The sequence below is a fragment of the Bos indicus genome, chromosome 26 (genome assembly GCF_029378745.1).
Source record: "Bos indicus isolate NIAB-ARS_2022 breed Sahiwal x Tharparkar chromosome 26, NIAB-ARS_B.indTharparkar_mat_pri_1.0, whole genome shotgun sequence".
NCBI classification, from domain to species: Eukaryota; Metazoa; Chordata; class Mammalia; order Artiodactyla; family Bovidae; genus Bos; species Bos indicus.
Genome location: NC_091785.1, coordinates 22,103,147 through 22,123,223, shown reverse-complemented (window position 1 = coordinate 22,123,223; position 20,077 = coordinate 22,103,147). Strand labels below are relative to the sequence as shown.

The 20,077-nt window shown below is 36.1% G+C and overlaps 1 protein-coding gene across 12 annotated transcripts in view; it reads right to left on the bottom strand.

Annotated features, from left to right (window-relative positions):
• BTRC (beta-transducin repeat containing E3 ubiquitin protein ligase) overlaps positions 1-20,077 on the bottom strand; it is a 175,546-nt gene that overhangs the window by 88,904 nt on the left and 66,565 nt on the right. Inside the window, exon 3 of one of the 12 annotated variants that reach the window (XM_019952890.2) lies at positions 10,751-10,812. The exons of 10 other annotated variants lie outside the window; for them this stretch is intronic. In XM_019952890.2, the coding sequence (XP_019808449.1) occupies positions 10,751-10,774 (24 nt within the window). In that variant the 5' untranslated portion in view covers positions 10,775-10,812. Of the gene's footprint in view, positions 1-10,750; positions 10,813-20,077 lie in introns of those variants that run through there. One more of the 12 variants, XM_070780697.1, reaches the window with a different exon arrangement.

Sequence of the window (20,077 nt, the reverse complement as noted above, 5' to 3'; positions counted from 1 at the left end):
GATCTCAGGGATGTTATGTATTTTGGATAAAATGTTTCCAGAAGTAACCCGGAGGTGAATAAAAAAGAAAAAAGGAATCACATTAAAAAAAAACTGTCTCAAAATCAACATATCCAAATTTAAAGCACTCTTTACCATCCTCACCCATTTAGGCTAGCTCTTTCCTTCTCAACTTTCTATCCCAGACTTAAATCCTCAGAGTCAATTTTACTCATCCCTCCCATCCCCACCTTTTCTTTTTTTTTCTTTAAATAGATTGAAGCCAATTTTAGGTCTTCAATTTTTCCTTTGAGTCATGTATTTTAATAGATCTAACCTTAGTTTTGCATTTTACTCTAATCTAGACCACCAATACCTCTTATCAGTGTTACTACTGTTGAGATCGTCTTCTGGCCTCCTTGCCTAAATCTGTATCTGCTCCATTTCATATACTACTGTCGGAATCATTGTTCTAAAAAGACTACTCCTCTGCTAAAAACCTTTTATGACTCTCTGTCATCTACAGGATAAATCCAAACTTCTTAGTACAGATAGCATCCACAATTAGGCCAATTTCCATTAAAGTCTCCTGCACCATTTACATGTTATTTAGCATTCTTCAAAATAAGAAAAGCACTCAAATTAGCACTTTACTTCTATTTGGAAACACTGTTTTATTTCTCTGTTTTATCTCCATATGAACAAGCTTCCACCCCAGCCTTGCAGTGTAGGTTTCTTCGGGGCAGGGCCAGTTGCTTTTCCCCCTTCACTTTCCAGTAGTTGTTGTTCAGCTGCTAAGTCATATCTGACTCTTAGTGACTCCGTGGACTGTGAAGCATGTCAGGCTCCCCTGTCCTTCATTATCTCCCGGAATTTGCTCAGATTCATGTCTGTTGAGTCAGTGATGCTAGTCTAACCATCTCATCCTCTGCCACCCTCTTCTCCTTTGCCTTCAATCTTTCCCACAAAGCTTGAGAGCATAATATGAGTTTTTAAATGTTTATTAGATTGAGTACTATTGCCAGATTAATCTTTCTTAATCACCACTAATTTTTTCTTCAAAAATGTATAGTGGCTCTTTGTTTCCATGAAATCAAATATAAAGTTCTAGGCCTGGTTTTCAAGATCTTCCAGAATTTTCTGCTACATTATATCAAGTTATTTCCCTCAACATACTTTTTTTTTTCTGCCCTAGTTAAGCAAGTCTCTTCATAGTCTCATAAACATGATTTGGTCTTGAAATTTCCAAGCTAGAAGGATCTTTATTAACACTAGTCTAGAATTATAAACACAATTACTTAATCAATTCAAGTCCTACCCATTCTTAAAATGAGTTTCAACTTCTTCTCCTCTAAGAAAGTATACAACTATTCCATCTTATCTTACTGGAAATTTCTTAACATTTTTATTTGGTCCACACAGTTTGGCACTTAAATAGATGAATGTTTGTATCTACTCTCAAGTACCCAATAAGACTGAAAGCTTACTGGACAGTCTTTGTGGTTCCCTCTACCTCCCAACACATTACATAATATACAGATAATAAGGTCTTAATAAATAACTGAAACCCTATACCCACACCATCCAGATAGCTTTAAAAATGGTTTCCACAGCAGAGAAACTTCAAAGTGAAAGCCAACTACAGTCTTATCATTCTATCAATTTAATGCCAGTATAATTTACAGGAGGAAACTGTAAGCCCCTGCTCTAAATAAAGTTTTATTGAAACTTGCTGCTGCTGCTGCTGCTGCTGCTGCTGCTGCTGCTGCTGCTAAGTCGCTTTAGTCGTGTCTGACTCTGTGCGACCCCACAGACGGCAGCCCACCAGGGTCCCCGTCCCTGGGATTCTCCAGGCAAGAACACTGGAGTGGGTTGCTGTTTCCTTCTCCAATGCATGAAAGTGAAAAGTCAAAGTGAAGTCGTTCAGTCGTGTCTGACTCTTAGCGACCCCATGGACTGCAGCTTACCAGGCTCCTCCATCCATGGGATTTTCCAGGCAAGAGTTCTGGGATGGGGTGCCACTGCCTTCTCTGTTATTGAAACTAAGCCATCCTCATTTATTACCATTTATCTGTGGCTGCTTTTACACTGCAATGGCAGAGGTGGGTGGTCAGGACAGAGATCCTATGGACTACAAAACCTCAAATGTTTATTATCTGGTCCTTTACAAATAAAGTTTGCCAACCCTTCATTAAGAAGGAAAACTTCTTTGGTTGGTAAAGTATTCCTAGCTTTTCAGAGGTTTATGGATGGAGCAATGTTCTCCACTACCTAGTAAGTGGCTTATTTACTGTTTTCAGTTATCTATTCGAACACACAACTCCTGATGACATGGATAATTAAGAGTTGATTATATAATCAAATAAAAAACTAAACTAATTTACACAGTGATGAAAAGTCAAGCCACTCATAATGACTCATAATAATCTTTGAGTAAGCATCTTGCTCAAGGTTGGATGGTGCAACAGCCTAAGCCTGTTTGAAAAGACATCTGCTATAAATAAAATAACCAGCTCTAAAACTAGAAGTAATGTTTTCCACCTATGCCACAACTCTTCACTGGGAGAATTAAATGGTCTCTGTAGCCAGGAAAAATTGTATCATTTTAGCAAAGCAGGCAAATTGTGGTGAATTAAAACTCTGATTTTGAATCAGTTGTTTATCATTATATAAAATGACAACCCATGTAAAGAGAAAAATCTTGAGGCCAATTTCTATAGCTAGTTGCAAACATCATATTATGCATGGGCTTGATCTGTAAATCAGTAATTGGATTCATATTTTTCTCATTACCTTATTATATGATTTGGAGCTAATTATAACCTCCAAAAATATATACGACCTGCAATTTTCAAAAATAGGAACAATTATTATTCTGCAAGTTTAAAAGGTGAGTTAGTTACATGGATAAAAATCTTTCAAACTATTCAATGAAAGGTGACAAAAAAGGTGTGTCTGGGGGTGGGGGGAGTAGTGTGTATACTGTGTGTTTAAACAAATTTTAATTAATTCTTCTAGGATACAATGGAGAAAACTTAGGTCAAGTTCAGAAGTTGAAGAATACTATTCTAGGATCAGTTTTAGGGAGGGCCTCAAGTGTCCTCATAAGATAATATTCTCTGGCATGTTCTCACGCACATTGCTTCTCCAGCATGTTTATCATTTGACATATTCTATTAAACCACAGCCACCTCAAAGCCTCCCTATATTGCTCAACTTCAACAAGATCCACCAGTTAAAGTTTCCCAGAAGTGATATTTTCTAGTAATACACCAATCCAAGCACAGTATTAGGAACTGGATGGAATGGAAAGCACTCTCGGGGGCAACCAAACACAGAACTTCCATTAGTACCACCTTACTCCCTGTGACAAAAGTCCAAAAGACACCAAGTAGGTTTTCCCCTCTGCTACACTGTCCAACACTAATTATAAAACACAGATGCAGCCTTTCTCAAAATGCAAAGGGATTGTGTATATTTGCAAAGAACAACTATTTTTTTATGCTTCCAAATTCTTAATCCTGTTTGGAGCTGTCAGTGGGGGTTAATGGAAGCCTTGGATAGGAGAATTCCAATCTGGTTGGCAGATGGATAGGTTGGTTATAGCTGCATAACTATGTCTTGCCTGCAGGCACAATTCAAAACACTGTTAAAGCAATATAAAGTCTCTGTCAAGCTGAACCATTTGGATCAGTGGCAAGGAGAAATAATAATAAAAAAGAAGTTCATTTCTGGGCCTTGTGCATTTATGCTACTATGCAGAAACTGATTAATTGTCATAGTGTGCTGGTCTTCTATACCTCAGATTTCTACTTCTGGAGTAGATTTTGCATGCTAATATAATCATTCTCCCTCTTGAGACATTAGCAAATAATCAAATGAAAAACAGGATCATAATTTACTGAGATTCGAGCAATTCTCTATGCAAATTTGACTTGTTATTGCTGCTGCCTCGTTAATCTGAATGCCTTTGACAAACTCCTTTGATTTATGAACTCGTGACAACTCCAATGTGTATATATTTTGCTAGATTGACATTATCATTAAGAGTGGGTGGACTGAGCTCACATGAATGGCTGATTTTATTCGCTGGTGTCTGCTGCTCAACAGCTGAGCATCTCCTCCTCACAAAGCCCCTGAGCGTCAGGCTCTTCCCATCTTCCCATCCATTCATCATCTCGATGTTAATTGGCCCAGGCTTTAAGCAAATTTTCAACACGATTTAAAGGCACGATGACACTGATTACTGACCCTCTGCCATACGGTGCCTATTGATTAACCTGACAGAGATGATGAGCTTGAGGGAGACTAGGTGTGCGGGTACCTCAAGGGGAAAAATATATTGTCTATGCAGGCAAACACTTGTCATTACCTCACAAGCTAGAATTTGCACAGCTCACATTCTTAAAACACACTACTGCTTCAACACCTACAGCTAACGCAAAAAGTGCTTTCTGTATTCAGATGTTACAGATATGTCATGTCAAAGCACATGACACATTCAGTATTTAGAAGAACTCCTCAGATAGATGGCTGCCTTTCAACCAATTATGCTTGTGCTGGCTGATATATGTATTTTAGGTAAAATGCAAAGAAAGGGCCGGGTAGCCTGGCAATGCTGTATCATATGAGAAATGAATTAGAACAGGGAAACAAATTAGGTTCTTGAAAACAGATAGACAGAGGAAGGAGAAAAGGAAGGAGTAAACTGTCTGCGGCCATTCCACCACTACTACAATAAGCTGCCATTCTATCGCTGTTACAATGTAAGGTACTCTTAAAAAGGAAGAGAATAACCACCTGATTTTACAAATTTTATTTTCCGTTCTTTAAATACTGCTACCTGATTCCAACCATCAAACAATCTCTGGCACAGAAATTACCAAGAACTGAATATTTTAAAATAAAACTATATAATATTTAAGTCTAATAAACATACCCCTTAAATTCTTGCTTGCCCATTTTCAACAACTGCTGCACAAACTGCTGTACTTAGGGAAAGTGTGCAGGATTATTTCAAGTTAAGCTTCATGAGAAAACTAAATGCTTCATTATTTGAGAAAAATATTAAAGTTCATAATTAATAGTTACTGAGCACACACATTAAAAACCAAAAAAGATCTGTTTAAAGATACACAAATTTACAAAAGCAAAGTCATGCCACACTATCAGGGACCAGACAAAAACCACCTTTAAGATAGGGAAAGTTCTAATTTAAAACAAAGCTAACAAAATATGTTGCCTCTGGCCACACACATCACCTTGTTTACTTACGAGTCCTGGAGGGACAGCCAATATATAATTTTAAACACGGAGATTTTGGAGCAGTTCTAACAGTTATTTCAAAGCTAAAATAATAGAAAACTGAACAACAGCCCGGCTGTAGTCCTATTACAGTGACATGGGCTGTTAATGTAAGAGATCAAATGTTTTTCAAGTCAAACAGCATTGGTGCCTGTTATACTGGAACATGCAGCTTTTACTCCCTAAAAGCCTGCCTCCTGCTCTTTTAAGATAAACAAGCTCAACTAAGCACTGAGATACTCTGATAAGAAAGATGGAAGAGAGAACTGCACCAGGGAGTGACAAGGCAAGGAGATGAAGGAGCAGAGCTGCTTTTGTTAACTTTCAAGTTACAGAATGTATCATAATACAGCATTTTAATATTTCACCATTAAAAGAATAGCTAGTATAGGAGGAGAGGTTTCTATCAATAAATGAGAAACAGGAAAAAAAAAAAACAGAACAGTCCTGTTTTGTGAACAGGAGAGATATTACACAGCTGTCTGAACACATTCAGCTTTGTGACTTCTTAATCAAAGGTTTGAACGTTAACTTAGCAATAACTATGAGTACTATATAAAAGAGTCTGTAATTATGTTAATATGCTCCACATCAGAAGCAATAGTCCATTTAAACTCTAAAGGATTTTTTGACTCTAAAGGCCTGATTTAAAAACAAACAGAAAAACTTCATACCTTGCCTTTTCAAGTGATTTTTTTATACTTTATTCTGCTTAACATGCAGTCATCAAACCACATCTATTTCTAACAATGCGGCTTAATATTTTTAAAATCCCAATAGGCTTGCTAAGGGTGCATTTATATACTACTGCAACCAAGATGACTATCATTTGTTCAGAAAAAAATGAGTTTCATGCATATGTTTTTACTGTTTAAAACACAATGAAAAGGTACAAAGTAGCTAAACAAGTACAGTAAAATGAATAAAAATTCAGCAGGGGTATTTGGCATAGAAAGGCATATAATAATAATAATAATAATAATAATAATAATAAAAAACAACCCCACCTATCATGGTGAACAAAAGTATAAACAGTTTAATTTACTTCTCTTACTTTTAAATCTACATGAATCTGAAAGAATTTTTTTTCCTTTCAAGATAGAACCTTTATGCTTATATGTTTAGGACAGATACTTTCATGCCACAATTTTCTTTGCTGACATATTTACACAACATTTCATCCAGAGACCCTATGCATATACTTTTGTGTGAATTAAGAGGCAAACATTTGCTTCTACTAATAAGGACATCTGGTTATTTTTGTAACTCAAGGACATCTGCATTCCGCAGATCTTTCTGATTTCTCAAAATGGGATTGAGAACTATAGAACCCTTACGATGTACGCCAAAATCCCTCTCTCTGCAAAGTTATTTCTGTCATTCCTGTTCCTGAGTTTTTTTCCTGCTAAATGACTTTCATCACCTTGGATGTCTTCCCTGCTTTAGTATATTCTCATTTTATTACAATTCAACAATACTGTAAAAGAAATTTAGGGCTCCTTTAAAGTTGATAAACTGTAATATCCCCAAATGTCTATCCATTTTGGAGTGAAAATAAAACCATCCCAAGTAAATAAGTAAATCTGTGGAAACCACAATGGGCTAGGTTAAGATTTATATTTAGGTGTATATTTCTATTGTGCATTGTTCCTTATTTAATCACTCTTTTTTCCCTTATTATTAAGAAATTATTATTCTGTGGGTTTGTTATGTTGTGGGCTTTTCCACTAATTATACGAATGAATGTTCAGGTCTTTAAAATTACAAATATCATCTCCACTCATTGACTTATATAGATTTTTGGTTTCCAACGGTGAATAACATGGTTCAGCACAGGTCCTGAAGGGTATGCCTTAAAGAACAGAAACTAACCAATAAGAAATCAAACATCACATTTTGCTTTATAGCCCTTGCTTTCCTTTTAAAATGCCAAGTAGACAAACTATACTCCTTATTCGGATACTTGAGTTTAAGCTCTAACTTTTGTTTTAACTGTAAATTCTACTTTTCATTTTCTGCTCATCTCCATTACAGGAATATATATATACACACACACATATATTAATATATAATGAGGAAAAATGTTTTTAAACAGAAAAAAACTAATATAATTTACAACAACTACCTTCGTACAGGTCTTTAGCCAGACACCAAGGCAGTATTGGTCTAAAGGATTTAAAATTTAAGTGAGAAGGCTTCTATTTCTGAAGGGTCAAAGGTTATAAACATCAATTCATGTCCTCAGTTTTTTATTTGTTAATATTACCAAACAACAAAATAAAAAGCTGATTAACCTGGAGTGAGTACATGATAAATTTGGGAAGATAGCAAATTTTACTACCCCAGGGACAAACACACATATATATTGTTGAATTGTTATTGTTAGTGTTGTTGTTTTAAACAATGCTCTTTGATGTCTAACACAATTTTAAAGATTTTTCTTTTTCTCCAATAGAAAACTATTCCTATAACAATGCAAATGTTCTCTACTTAAAGGATATGGTTATATGTTATTCTAACAAAATTATTTTCTCTTAAGCCTACGGAATGTTAGAGAATGGGGAAAAAAAAAAAGAAGTCAGAAACATTCATCTAAATGTTCCAGAATTATTCTGTCTTGGATCAGCATCTAAATTTTAAAAATCAGATAATCACTTAAGCATGATTTTTTTTAACTGAAGAGCAGTTGACTTACAATGTTGTTAGTCTCACAGTACAGCAAAGTTCTTCAGATACAGCTATAGATATATAAATACACACATATAAATGTATAGATATATATTCTCAGATTATTTTCCATATAGTTTATTATAAGGTATTAGATATAGTTCCCTGTGCTACATACAGTAGATCCTTGTCATTTATCTATTTTATATATAGTAGTGTATATCTGTTGATCCTGAACTCCCAATTTATCACCACCACCCTTTCCCTTTTGGTAACCATGAGTTTCTTTCTATATCAGTAAGTCTACTTTTGTTTCACAAATAAGCTCATTTGTATCTTTTTTTTTTTTTTAGATTTCACATAGAAGCACGATTATTTAATTGAATAAATAATGATTAACCGATTCAGACCAGGCTAATTTAATCAATGGTCTCTTAAATCTGTTATTAGTATTGTCAATGGTATTTTGTCGAGCTATGGAATGAAAAAATCACCAGAACTTCGGAGTTTTGTAATGAATAATTGATTTGACAAATACTAAACATTAGTTTTAATACTGCAGTACTTGTTCTTGTAGTACAGAACCAGTACTACTCTGTAAACCATCATATTCTGTATACTGAATACCATCATAGCCAACTTTGGTATTAAAGTTTGCTTGCCACAATTGCCCTTTGTGGAAACCAATGTAACTCGTGCTCCTGCAGACAAGGAAGGAACAACAGACTTCAAAACCAGCTGCTGATCACTGACTGCAATACAAAGAATATTCTGGGCAGTGATTGGTAAAGAAAGCACAGCTATTTCTAAATCCCGGTAGCTCCCAGAATCTCTTTTCCTTTTGAGTGGTATAGTCTGCAAGCACTGACTGGTGGGTCATTCGACCCATGGGGGCCTGGAAAGGTTTCAGGAATAACAGAGGTCATGTAATTGCCAAAAGAGCATTAGCTACTCAATCATAATGGATAATTAAATGACCTACATGATTCCTGAAATAGCTGTTCTATATTTGGTCTATTACTTGTGTCCCTTAAGATAAGCTACTCGTTTGGTCTGTCTTGACCTGCAAAAGTCCAAACTGCGCCTGAAAACTAGCTGCATGCTTCTCTTGCTCAGTAAATCCCACCCCCCACCGCCAAGTAGTCATGCCCCAGACTATGCTTTCAAGAGGACACATACACACACAAAAATCAATCTTGTATCCTTCTCCCTATTGTGCTCTCTGGAATACAAATGACTAAAGCAAAGAAAAAAATTAGTAAATTCCTGGCTTAGATCTTCAGGGGATAGAAAGAGGATACATAAGAACTACAAAGAAGGAAAGTCATGATAAAATTTTTTTTAAGTTTTGCTCAATATGCCTCCAAAGAATTTTACATTGATTACAAAGCTAGTCAGGAATTTTTTGTGGGCAGCAAGTCATTAAAACTCCAATTGCCTGAACTGCATTTTTGATGTGTGGACTATCAGAATCCTTCTTGGCCTAGATTTTAGTCCATACAGAAAGCAAACTGCTTCTTAACAGATAAAACATACATGGAACCAACTGTTTTATAATAGCAGTAGCAAAGGGAACAAGAATCTATATGCTTCACATTTTCATCTCTTTAAATAGTTCAACAACCTCGCTATAATATTTGATCAGAAATATAACCAAATAGAACCCAACTGCATGAACGGCAAAAAATGTACTGGAGAATAAGCTTCTTTAGGAGCAAAAGGTCTGCCTGTGGCCCTAGAGGAAGCTGCACATGAGGCAAACACTGAAGAAAGAGGCAAGAGACAAGTGACCAAAGACAACTCCACAATAATGGCAAGGGACAAGGGATGTAAGGGACAAAAGAGTTCACGTTTAGAATACCTTGGAGGCTACTAGGATTTTTCCGTTTCCATGGGAAATTATGTAGCTTGAGGCTACTGACTACCCTGGTCTCCTACTAGTACACGAATGGCTTATTAAACCTAGAACATATCTGTTTTAGTTAACTTCTGGGCAGGGGGGGTTAGAGTAGGAGAAGAGAACAAAATGTACTTAAATGCTGAATTTTTTCTCCAGGCTGAATGCCTTTCATCCAATAAGACATTCAAAGCAGTGACCCAGCAAATGGATTGAAAAAGCAATCTTCCATCCCAGTGCCACATTATCATTCCTATTCAGTATTCTCCATGAGATATCTCAATCAGCTGTGTGTAAGTGACAACGCAGCCCATTGCTGGGTTAATTAAACATTTGACTTTAACACCCTCCCCGTCATTAAGCAAATAAAAACAGATAATTCAAACTGCACTTCATCCTCAGGGTACACAACACACATGTCAAAATTAAGAGAGTCCAAGGCCTCTGGGGAATTCTGTTGGGGCTATAATCAGTTTAAATCTTATCTGGTTTATCAATTATTCTATTGATTAAACCAAAGCGGTTATACACAACTCCTCTGCCGCATGGGATTGATGTCAGCAGAGCAAGAAAATAACTCCAGGAGGTTCCAAACTGATTTAAAAAGAGACCAACAGACAGACCAATAATAGTCGATTATTATATACCAGTGATCCATATACTGAAGAGTTGATTCTTAGTTTCAGGCGGGTGAAGTGAACTGTTTCCAATCACTATATCCTCCTGCTATATACCTCACCACTGGCTTGAGTAAATTTATGTCTTGGAAGATCAACATATTTTCTACTGATTTAAACAGAAGCTAGCATGCTCAGTGATTGAAATATTTTATAGATACAGACCCTAAACTGTAACAGAGTCTCAAACAGGGAAAATCAAATTTTTTTCCTAAAAAAATCTTACCTGTCTGCACATCACTGGGAACATGCAGGGATGAAAGGGGACATACTTGAGAACTGATTCTCCTAAAAATATGTAATCGCACAGTTACTACAATGTATTAAAACACCAAATTCTTGAAAAAGAGAATCTAAGAAATCTGAGATCTTACCATAGATTCAGACTCATGACTCCTTTTATCAATTCCAAGGGCAAACATCTTCAAAACCGTTAATAACAATGAAAATATAGTGCTCCATCTTCAAACAAAATGTTGATATTCAAGCTCTAACATGAAATTCCTATTGAATTTTTTAAAAACAATTCTGATACTCTCCTGCTCAATTCATTGTATAGAAGACTTCAAATGTCCAGAACCCTTATCACCTCAAGGCCACGCTCTACCATAATACATATAAGAAAAGCACTAATAAAGCATACTAACAAAAATGGGGGGATGGTGGGTAAAACTACTCCTCACTTTATATTTGTACACACATAGCTGTGCTCTTCAGAAACAGAATTTTTTCACTGCTAATCTTGGCACCACATGTGCAACCAACCATAATTTAACTTACCTCCTTCAGATTTTTTGTTTTCAGGCAGACTAAGTAAGAAACCTGCATTAGCATGCTGTATTCTACACTCACCACTAGAAATACTGAGGGTGCTATTTGTAATTGTATTCTTTTTAAGAGGTTTGTTCTCTGCAGCTGTTTTCTGCTTGCAGTGTATTTTGTGTAATCAGCACATCATCATAAATACATTGGCTGTTCCCCTGAGGGTAGCTGTCAGTGTTTAATTTACAGAACAACCTGGCCAATGTGAATTTTAACACTACAGCACTAGGCAAGGAGTTACCACACTCTGTGAAAAACAGGCTTCTATGAATTTTTATATCAAGACCTGGTCCCAGGACAATTTAAGTTCTAGAAATAGACTGTTTAAAGAAGCACTTTATACCTTGTATGCAACAGACTCTTTCCCACTTAAGGGCCTTAGAAGAAGCCCTGAAGTAACCAAACCACAAGTGAGCACTACAAATTCTAGAGACAACAGGATTGAACATCTATGATCTACCAGCAGGAGGCACTGTTATAAATGTTACCCATCTCTTTTTAAAGCTACATGTAAAGCTATCAAAAACATCACTGCTCCCTTGGAAGGTGAGTAAAGGCAGAAGAGAAAATCATTTAAGATGTCTATTTTTGCTGACATGAGCTATATCTGATATGAAAATAGGTATACTGCTTCCTTAGAGCTGCTACTAAGCCAGACCTTATCTAGCTCAATGAATGAGAAAAATACATGAAACAAATGATTATTCATAGCAGTGCATGCCATTAAGTCGCTTCGATTGTGTCTGACTCTTTGCAATCCTATGGACTATAGTCAAGTTCCTCTGTCCATGGGATTCTCTAGGCAAGAATTCTGGAGTGGGATGCCACGCACTCCTCTACGGGATCTTCCTGACTCAGAGATCAAATCCAGTCTCGTACGTCTCCTGCATTGGGAGGTGGGTTCTTTACCACCAGTGCCACCTGGGAAGCAGCAGTAGTCCCCACAAATTATACGCATAGTGCCTGGTACATAAGCTCTCAATGAATGTCTAGTAAATAACTATAAGCTCCTTGAGGACAGGGTCTGAATCTTAATTTATGCCCAGTAATTTGCACAGTACCCAGCACACAGAAGGTATTCAATACATGAATTAAACTGAATTAAAGCTAGTTGTGAGTGGCAATGTTATTTGTAAAGATTTAGATCTACATGATGTCAAAATATGTTTTCTAACTCAGTAAAATGCCCTTAAAAGCAGATATAGAGTGTCTATCATGTATTTTAGTCATTTTAATTAATGCTATTTGTATAGCTCAGAAACCTAAGTAGCTCAATCTTAGAGCTACTTCAATCTTAGCTCAATCTTACAATAAAACCAAACTAGCCTACAAAATATTGGAACAGTAAAACTTACTTTTTGTTTTAATAATGAAGACCATATATAAGAGATTGAAACTTTTATATAGGAAACGTATCCAATAGCACTCTTCCACTGTTGAAGTGGCATTACAGGTACACATACACACTCTACAAATCAAGCGATCAAACATGTATTTCTGTGTGAGGCAAAATTGTATAAGTTAGAATGCCTAACAGAAATCAGTCCTGAATATTCACTGGACACTGAAACTCCAATACTTTGGCCACGTGATGCGAAGAACTGTCTCACTGAAAAAGATTCTGATGCTGAGAAAGATTGAAGGCAGGAGGAGAAGGGAACGACAGAAGATGAGATGGTTGGATGGCATCACCAACTCAATGGACATGAATCTGAGCAAGCTCCAGGAGTTGGTGATGGACAGGGAAGCCTGGCGTGCTGCAGTCCATGGGGTCGCAAAGAGTTGGACACAACTGAGCGACTGAACTGACTGATGCCTCAAGTTACACTGAATCAAAATACAGTTCATTCTTGCAGAGGTCTCCCCCGTGTATTTACTTTATATAGTTGTGAAGAATTATATTTTCATGATGTTTTACAAAAATTAAATTGTGATTAATGAGTTCTTTGTTTTTAAAAAGGAAGAGAATTGCCTATTTCACTTCTGAGAATTTCAAACTTGCCCAAATTTATAATAAAGTTAAAATTTAAACAACTAACTAGAGCAGCACAAATTTGGAGAACTTACTCTGAAACTACAATTAAAATATTTCCTATAATAATTTTAAAATTTTATGTAAGCATAATTATATATAGTAAAATTTGATAACACCCTTAAATTGACTGACCTCAGTATTCTGACAACTGTAAAGAAGTTTTATTTAAGAACACAAGCCCTATTCATTACTTTCTATAATGCTTTGTGTGTGCTCAGTTGTTCAGTTGTGTCCAACTCTTTGTGACCCCATGGGCTACAGCCCACCAGGCTCCTCTGTCTGTGGAATTTTCCAGGCAAGAATACTAGAGCAGATTGCCATTTTCTTCTCCAGGGATCTTCTTGACCCAGGGATCAAACCTGCATCTCTTGTGTCTCTAGTATTGGCAGGTGGATTCTTTACTACTGTGCACTGTACCACCGGGGAAGCTCCTCTGTTATGCTAAGACATTTTTAAAAGGTAATTCTTTTTTACATTTATGTCACATGAAAGGCAAACTGAGAAAGAACATGACCCACTGACTCCGGACGTTTGGATTTGTTTCACCAATTATATTAGCTTTTAATTCAATTGAATATTTGAGATAATATTTTGTAAAACAAACAAACAAACAAACTTTATGCCTAACAAATATATCTTAATTCTTAATAGGTTAATTAATCACATCCTTTCTTCTTAGATTAAGAACTACAAAAATACATCCTGGGACCTTCTGAACTAAACTGGATGGGGTTAGACTAAGGTCACGCTAGATCAGATGACTGCATTCTGTCTTCCCTGGAGACCATGTAGTAGTTCCATGTATTGCCATTAGATAGCAGCACAGTACACACCATCAGTCATATCTCACAGTCTCTTCCGTTAAGGTTGGAATTATCTTGGCTACACACACACACACACACACACACACACACACACACGGATTCTAATTCAATTAGTGCAGTCGGCAACTCCAGAAAAAAGTAATTCAATTAGTGCATTGTGGAGCTCTACAATACCTCTAAGCAGATGTTCACCATCTTCAGGAACTGGAGCTAGGTTTAAAATACCTGTATCACTCAGATATGCCACTACATTATGTCATTTGTCAAAGTGCTTACATATGCTTTTCTGACTTCAAAGAAAAGGTGAGGAAACACACTCAGGCTAAGTTCCTAGAGATTTTTCCATTATCTACACCAAAGAAGTATATTCAATTTTAGGCTGCAGTAATTAAATTACATAATCCAAATTATGTTCAAACTGTATACTACACTATTACTTATTTTTGCAGTGCTGTCTCTAGTTATGCATGCCACACTGTTACGAGGACACTGTCAAGGTGGAATGCATTCACAAGGAGGGACAATCAGAATGATTAACACCCTCCCCATCAAAATACAGGGTTATGAAAATGGCAGGAATGATTATTAGCATTTTCCAAAGAAATGCTATCAGAACTGGGAATATTCACTCTGAGAACAGCAAACATAAGCAACATGATAGCTATCCTCAAACACAGAAATACATGAAAAAGAAAACACAGAAATACATGAAGAAAAAAACACAGAAATACATGAAAAAGAAAACACAGAAATACATGAAAAAGAAAACACAGAAATACATGAAAAATAAAACAATTACTTTATATTATACAAAAGGTAGAATTAGAATCAGCAGGTGAACAAGAAGTTTGACTCCTTGAGAGAAAATTTTCTAACAGAACCAACAGTGAAGAAGAAAGCAAGATGACTCAAGAAATTCAGCTTGCCAATAATGGCAGTGATCAAGCAGAGATTAGATGACCCTTTGCCAAAAAAACTTCATAAAGGAGTCCTGTATGTGACTGGATGGTTTCCTGACCTCACTTTCAACAGTGAAATTCCATGGTTCTATGAATATACTGATTTTTGCTTATAAGGGAAACCTGGACTTTAAGTAATAAAGATAATCATTAAGGAGGAATGGCTATACAAAAGCCCATGGGCTGTGAGGCATTTTGATAGTGACTGCTGCATAATAATACATGGAAGGAAGAAGAAATTTGTTGTACTTTCTCTCTGCTAAGATTTAGGAGGTGCCATAATGTACATATTTCTAGTCTTATTTCTTAGCTAAGCACTTGCACTTCTCTTGCTCTTTCAAGACTGGAAAGAATGGTTTGTTTTTACTTATCCTCAGGAAATCAGCCAATGAGAAATCAATTTCTAGAAGACTGATTTTTTAAAAAATCCTCCATTGAGTCAAGATATTGGGTTCTCATAGCTTAAATGAAAATCTACATCAATATTTATGCTTTAAAAATACAGAACAATACTTAAAACAACAGTAAGTAATTCTCAATATCCCTCCCTTTTGTCTTGCTCTCTCTGCCCTGTACCTTGTGAAGACATAATTTTGGGTACAAGGGAGCAGGACATTATTTTACAAATATTATCTCCTCTCTTTTAAGCATGACCTCAAAGCAGGGAATTAAGAAATGTCAGGAATGATTGCCACCATTTTTCCAGAGCATTTCACTATGTATTCATGATAGAGAATAGCTCCTGCCTTTCACATCTGCATAGGGAGAGGACTAAGCTAAATGGCTGTGCTTTAAAAGCATCAATGAATTAATTCAAGTACTTTCCACACAAACTCCTACTTTTTCATATTCCACAAGAATTTCAAAAGGTCATTCTCACTTAAAACCTTACCTGTAAGGTCTATGTCCCCAAAACAAATTAAGATAAAATCACATCATGTATCTGTCAAAAGAGCTGCTTTTGTAGAATGAAAAAAAAACTTGTTTCTGTAAAATGTTATTTTAAGATATACTGCAACTTAAATAGCAATAGGAAACTTTCTATTAATAGAAAATATTTTCCAAGAAATCTATGGTTTGGCTTTTTCAACGAAAATTTTCTTTTCATGTGCCACTAACTTATTCTAATACAAATGTAATGGCTCTTCCATATTATCCATTCATGAATTCTGCACTTAAAAAAAAAGAAAAGTATTTTCTTCTTCCCAAAAGTTTAAGGCTTCCATTAATGAACAAAAACTTCGGATAAACAGAGCAATAAATAACATAGCTGGGTTAATTTTCATTTGACCAGCAGTACTGCCATACAGTGGGCTATCAGCCTAACAAGCTATGTCACTCCATTTCTTATCTTTACACTACTACCTTCCAAACTTCCTGCCTCCACAAAAACAGAACCAGGACCTAAGCTGATTCCTCCTTAGAACTTAGTACATTCCATAAACCTCCAAATTAGTTAACTAACTCAACTCTAGTCTCCTTTGTCCACACCTCACAGCCTGCATTTATGTTCTAGTGTTAAGTTTATTTGTTGGCTCCATCAGCACCACTTCTCTTTAACATTGTCCCTTTTCATGCATTTAAGGCAACTACTTCCAACCCTATCAATGAAAACAGACAAATGGGGGATAAAGGAATGAACTGCAAACACCTCAAACAAGAAAGGTTGCTTAAAAAACCAAGTGTCACATTCTGACAGTTCAATATTTCATAGCCAATACAAGGAATGTGCAACGACACTGCAACTTTAAATCTTTTCCTCCTATGTCAGTCTCTCTTTCTCTCATTGTAATGCCAAAGGGAACAGCAATCAGAGTGGAGATGTTCAACGTGATAGAGGTCAGGACACCATCGGATCAACGTACCAGAAACACGACCTTGTTTATTTTTTTTTCCACAGTATTATTGTTTACAGGGTGCTTTGCTCATGTACCTTGTGGTTCTTAGCTAAAAGATGAAATTACAGCCCAGGATGAAGCGCTCAGGCACACATCCAATTTGTGTTTCCATCTCAGAAAACAAAAAGCTTCTAAGGCCCTCAGGCTGCCATTCAAACTTGGAGGCTGACATTTTTAACAGCATGAACCAGAGACTGGCAGAGAGAATGATCTAATGCATTTCTGACTTGTCAATCAAAGATCTCACCTCTGCTGTCTTGTAAATAGTTGGGGGCCATCTAACTACATTCATAAACCTAGGGAGAGCTTACTGCCAGCTGGGGTGCTGGAGCCACATGCTCTGGCTTCTATTCACCAAAATCATGATTCAGTTTTATAATCTCACTGTAAATAGTCCATAGGCACATTTCCAAGACTCCTGGAATAGAACCAGAGTGGGGAATACAAAAGAGATATTGGTCAAATACTGTGTTATTTTCAAGCTGTTGGAATCCTGTACCCATTTTATCCTCATTTTACCAATTCTCCCCAAAGGACTACACTATTCTGCAACTAAAATGCTTAAAAAAAATTAATGACCTGACAATGTAAAAGTCTAGAGGAAATATACTAATTTATACCAGAAATTTCCCTTGTGTTTTATTACCAGTAAAGAAACAGGCTCCCTAAACACAGCTCATGCAAAGGACAGAAACTGGAGTAAACAATAGCAACTATATTTTAGTAAAACTAATCATGTGCTTTCTTTCCAATATAAAATTTCTCATGTTCATATGCAAAAGCTTTGTATAAACTAGTTTAAAATACTGAAATGTATATTTGTGTATATGAAACATGAGAAGAGTAGTTATCCCTCTACTCCTTCTGTTTATGATTTCCAACATCCACAAAAATTAGACCAAATCAGGCTAAAACATGAACTTTTTGCTAAAGGATCACATATAAAAATAAATTTACTCTTTTTTATGCCAATTTTACTGCATACAGAATTCCAATTTAATTCATACCAAGCCACACATACTAGATTTACAAGAAAGGTCTTGAGAATTTGAATGGTACACCTGAGAATGTTCAAAGGCAAGTGACAGATAACCCAGCTGGGGAAGGTACAATGCAAAATCCCATTTCTTGATGATCTACAACATCCTAGGCCCAAATAACTATTTCAAAATATAGACTTGGTTTCCAGAGGACTGGGCCAGAGAATATAGAAAAGCTCACAGCTACTGAACATCATTCTTAGGAAAAACAGAACTCATGGGTGTCACCGCCCATGAAGAAAGCACTGCAATTCTTAGAGGCCTGAGCAGCTAAATAGTCAAGAGATTGGTCTTTTTTTCCCCCAATGAGGCCAACACAAAATGACAAAGAAAAGAGTTTCTTAAATGATGCCTATCTACCAAGATTCCATATCCTGACAGTCTACACAAAATAGCAAACCTAGAAATTAACACAGGGAAGGACAGCAAGACAATAAAACACTACCACATAAAAAAACCACAATGGTAAAAGAAGGTACAAATGGCTGTGCAGTCACAAAACCACCAACAATGATTCCTAAATAACATATAAAGAACTCCTATGGTACTTTGGCCTCTACTCAGCACAAAGATTGCAGGAACAAGAAAGTAATCTTGGAATATAAAGAAAGTAATATGTACCTCTCCAGAGGATACAGGTGAACCTTAACTGCCCACAGGAAGAATTTCTCTGGTAAGGACAGTACCTCCATAAAGGCTCCCATCACCCGTAGAAGTTTTCATGAATTTGATGACATGATCCTCTACACTGAAAACCCTAAAGACACCACCAGAAAATCAGTAGAGCTAATCAATGAATATAGTAAAGTTGCAGGATATAAAATTAATACACAGAAATCCCTTGCATTCCTATACACTAACAATGAAAAAAACAGAAAGAGAAATTGAGCCATTCACCATTGCAACAAAAAGAATAAAACACTTAGGAGTAAATTTACTTAAAGAAACAAAAGACCTACATATAGAAAACTATAGAACACTGATGAAAGAAATCAAAGATGACACAAATAGATGGAGAAATATACCGTGTTTATGGATTGGAAGAATCAATATAGTGAAAACGAGTATACTACCCAAAGCAATCTATAAATTCAACACAATCTCTATCAAGCTACCAACAGTAATTTTCAGAGAACTAGAACAAATAATTTCACAATTTGTATGGAAACACAAAAAACCTCAAATAGCCAAAGCAATCTTGAGAAAGAAGAATGGAACTGGAGGAATCAACCTTTCTGACTTCAGACTATACTACAAAGCAACAGTCATCCAGACAGTATGGTACTGGCACAAACACAGAAATATAGATCAATGGAACAAAATAGAGAGCCCAGAGATAAAATTCATGCACTTACGGACACCTTATCTTTGACAAAGGAGGCAAAAATATACAATGGAGAAAAGACAATCTCTTTAACAAGTGGTGCTAGGAAAATGGTCAACTACCAACTAAAAGAATGAAATGAACACTTTCTAACACCAGACACAAAAATAAACTCAAAATGGATTAAAGAGCTAAATGTAAGACCAAAAACTATAAAACTCTTAGAAGAAAACATAGGCAGAACACTCCCTGACATAAATCACAGCAAGATTCTCTATGACCCACCTCCCAGAGTAATGGAAATAAAAACAAAAATAAACACATGGGACCTAATTAAACTTAAAAGCTTTTTCACAATGAAGGAAACTATAAGCAAGGTGAAAAGGCAGCCTTCAGAACAGGAGAAAATAATCAAATGAAACAACTGACAAAGAATTAATCTCCAACATATACAAGCAGCTCATGCAGCTCAATACCAGAAAAATAAATGACCCAATCAAAAAGTGGGCCAAAGAACTAAATGGACATTTCTCCAAAGAAGACATACCTATGGCTAACAAATACATGAAAAGATGCTCAGCATCACTCATTATCAGAGAAATGCAAATCAAAACCACGATGAGGTACCATCTCACACCAGTCAGAATGGCT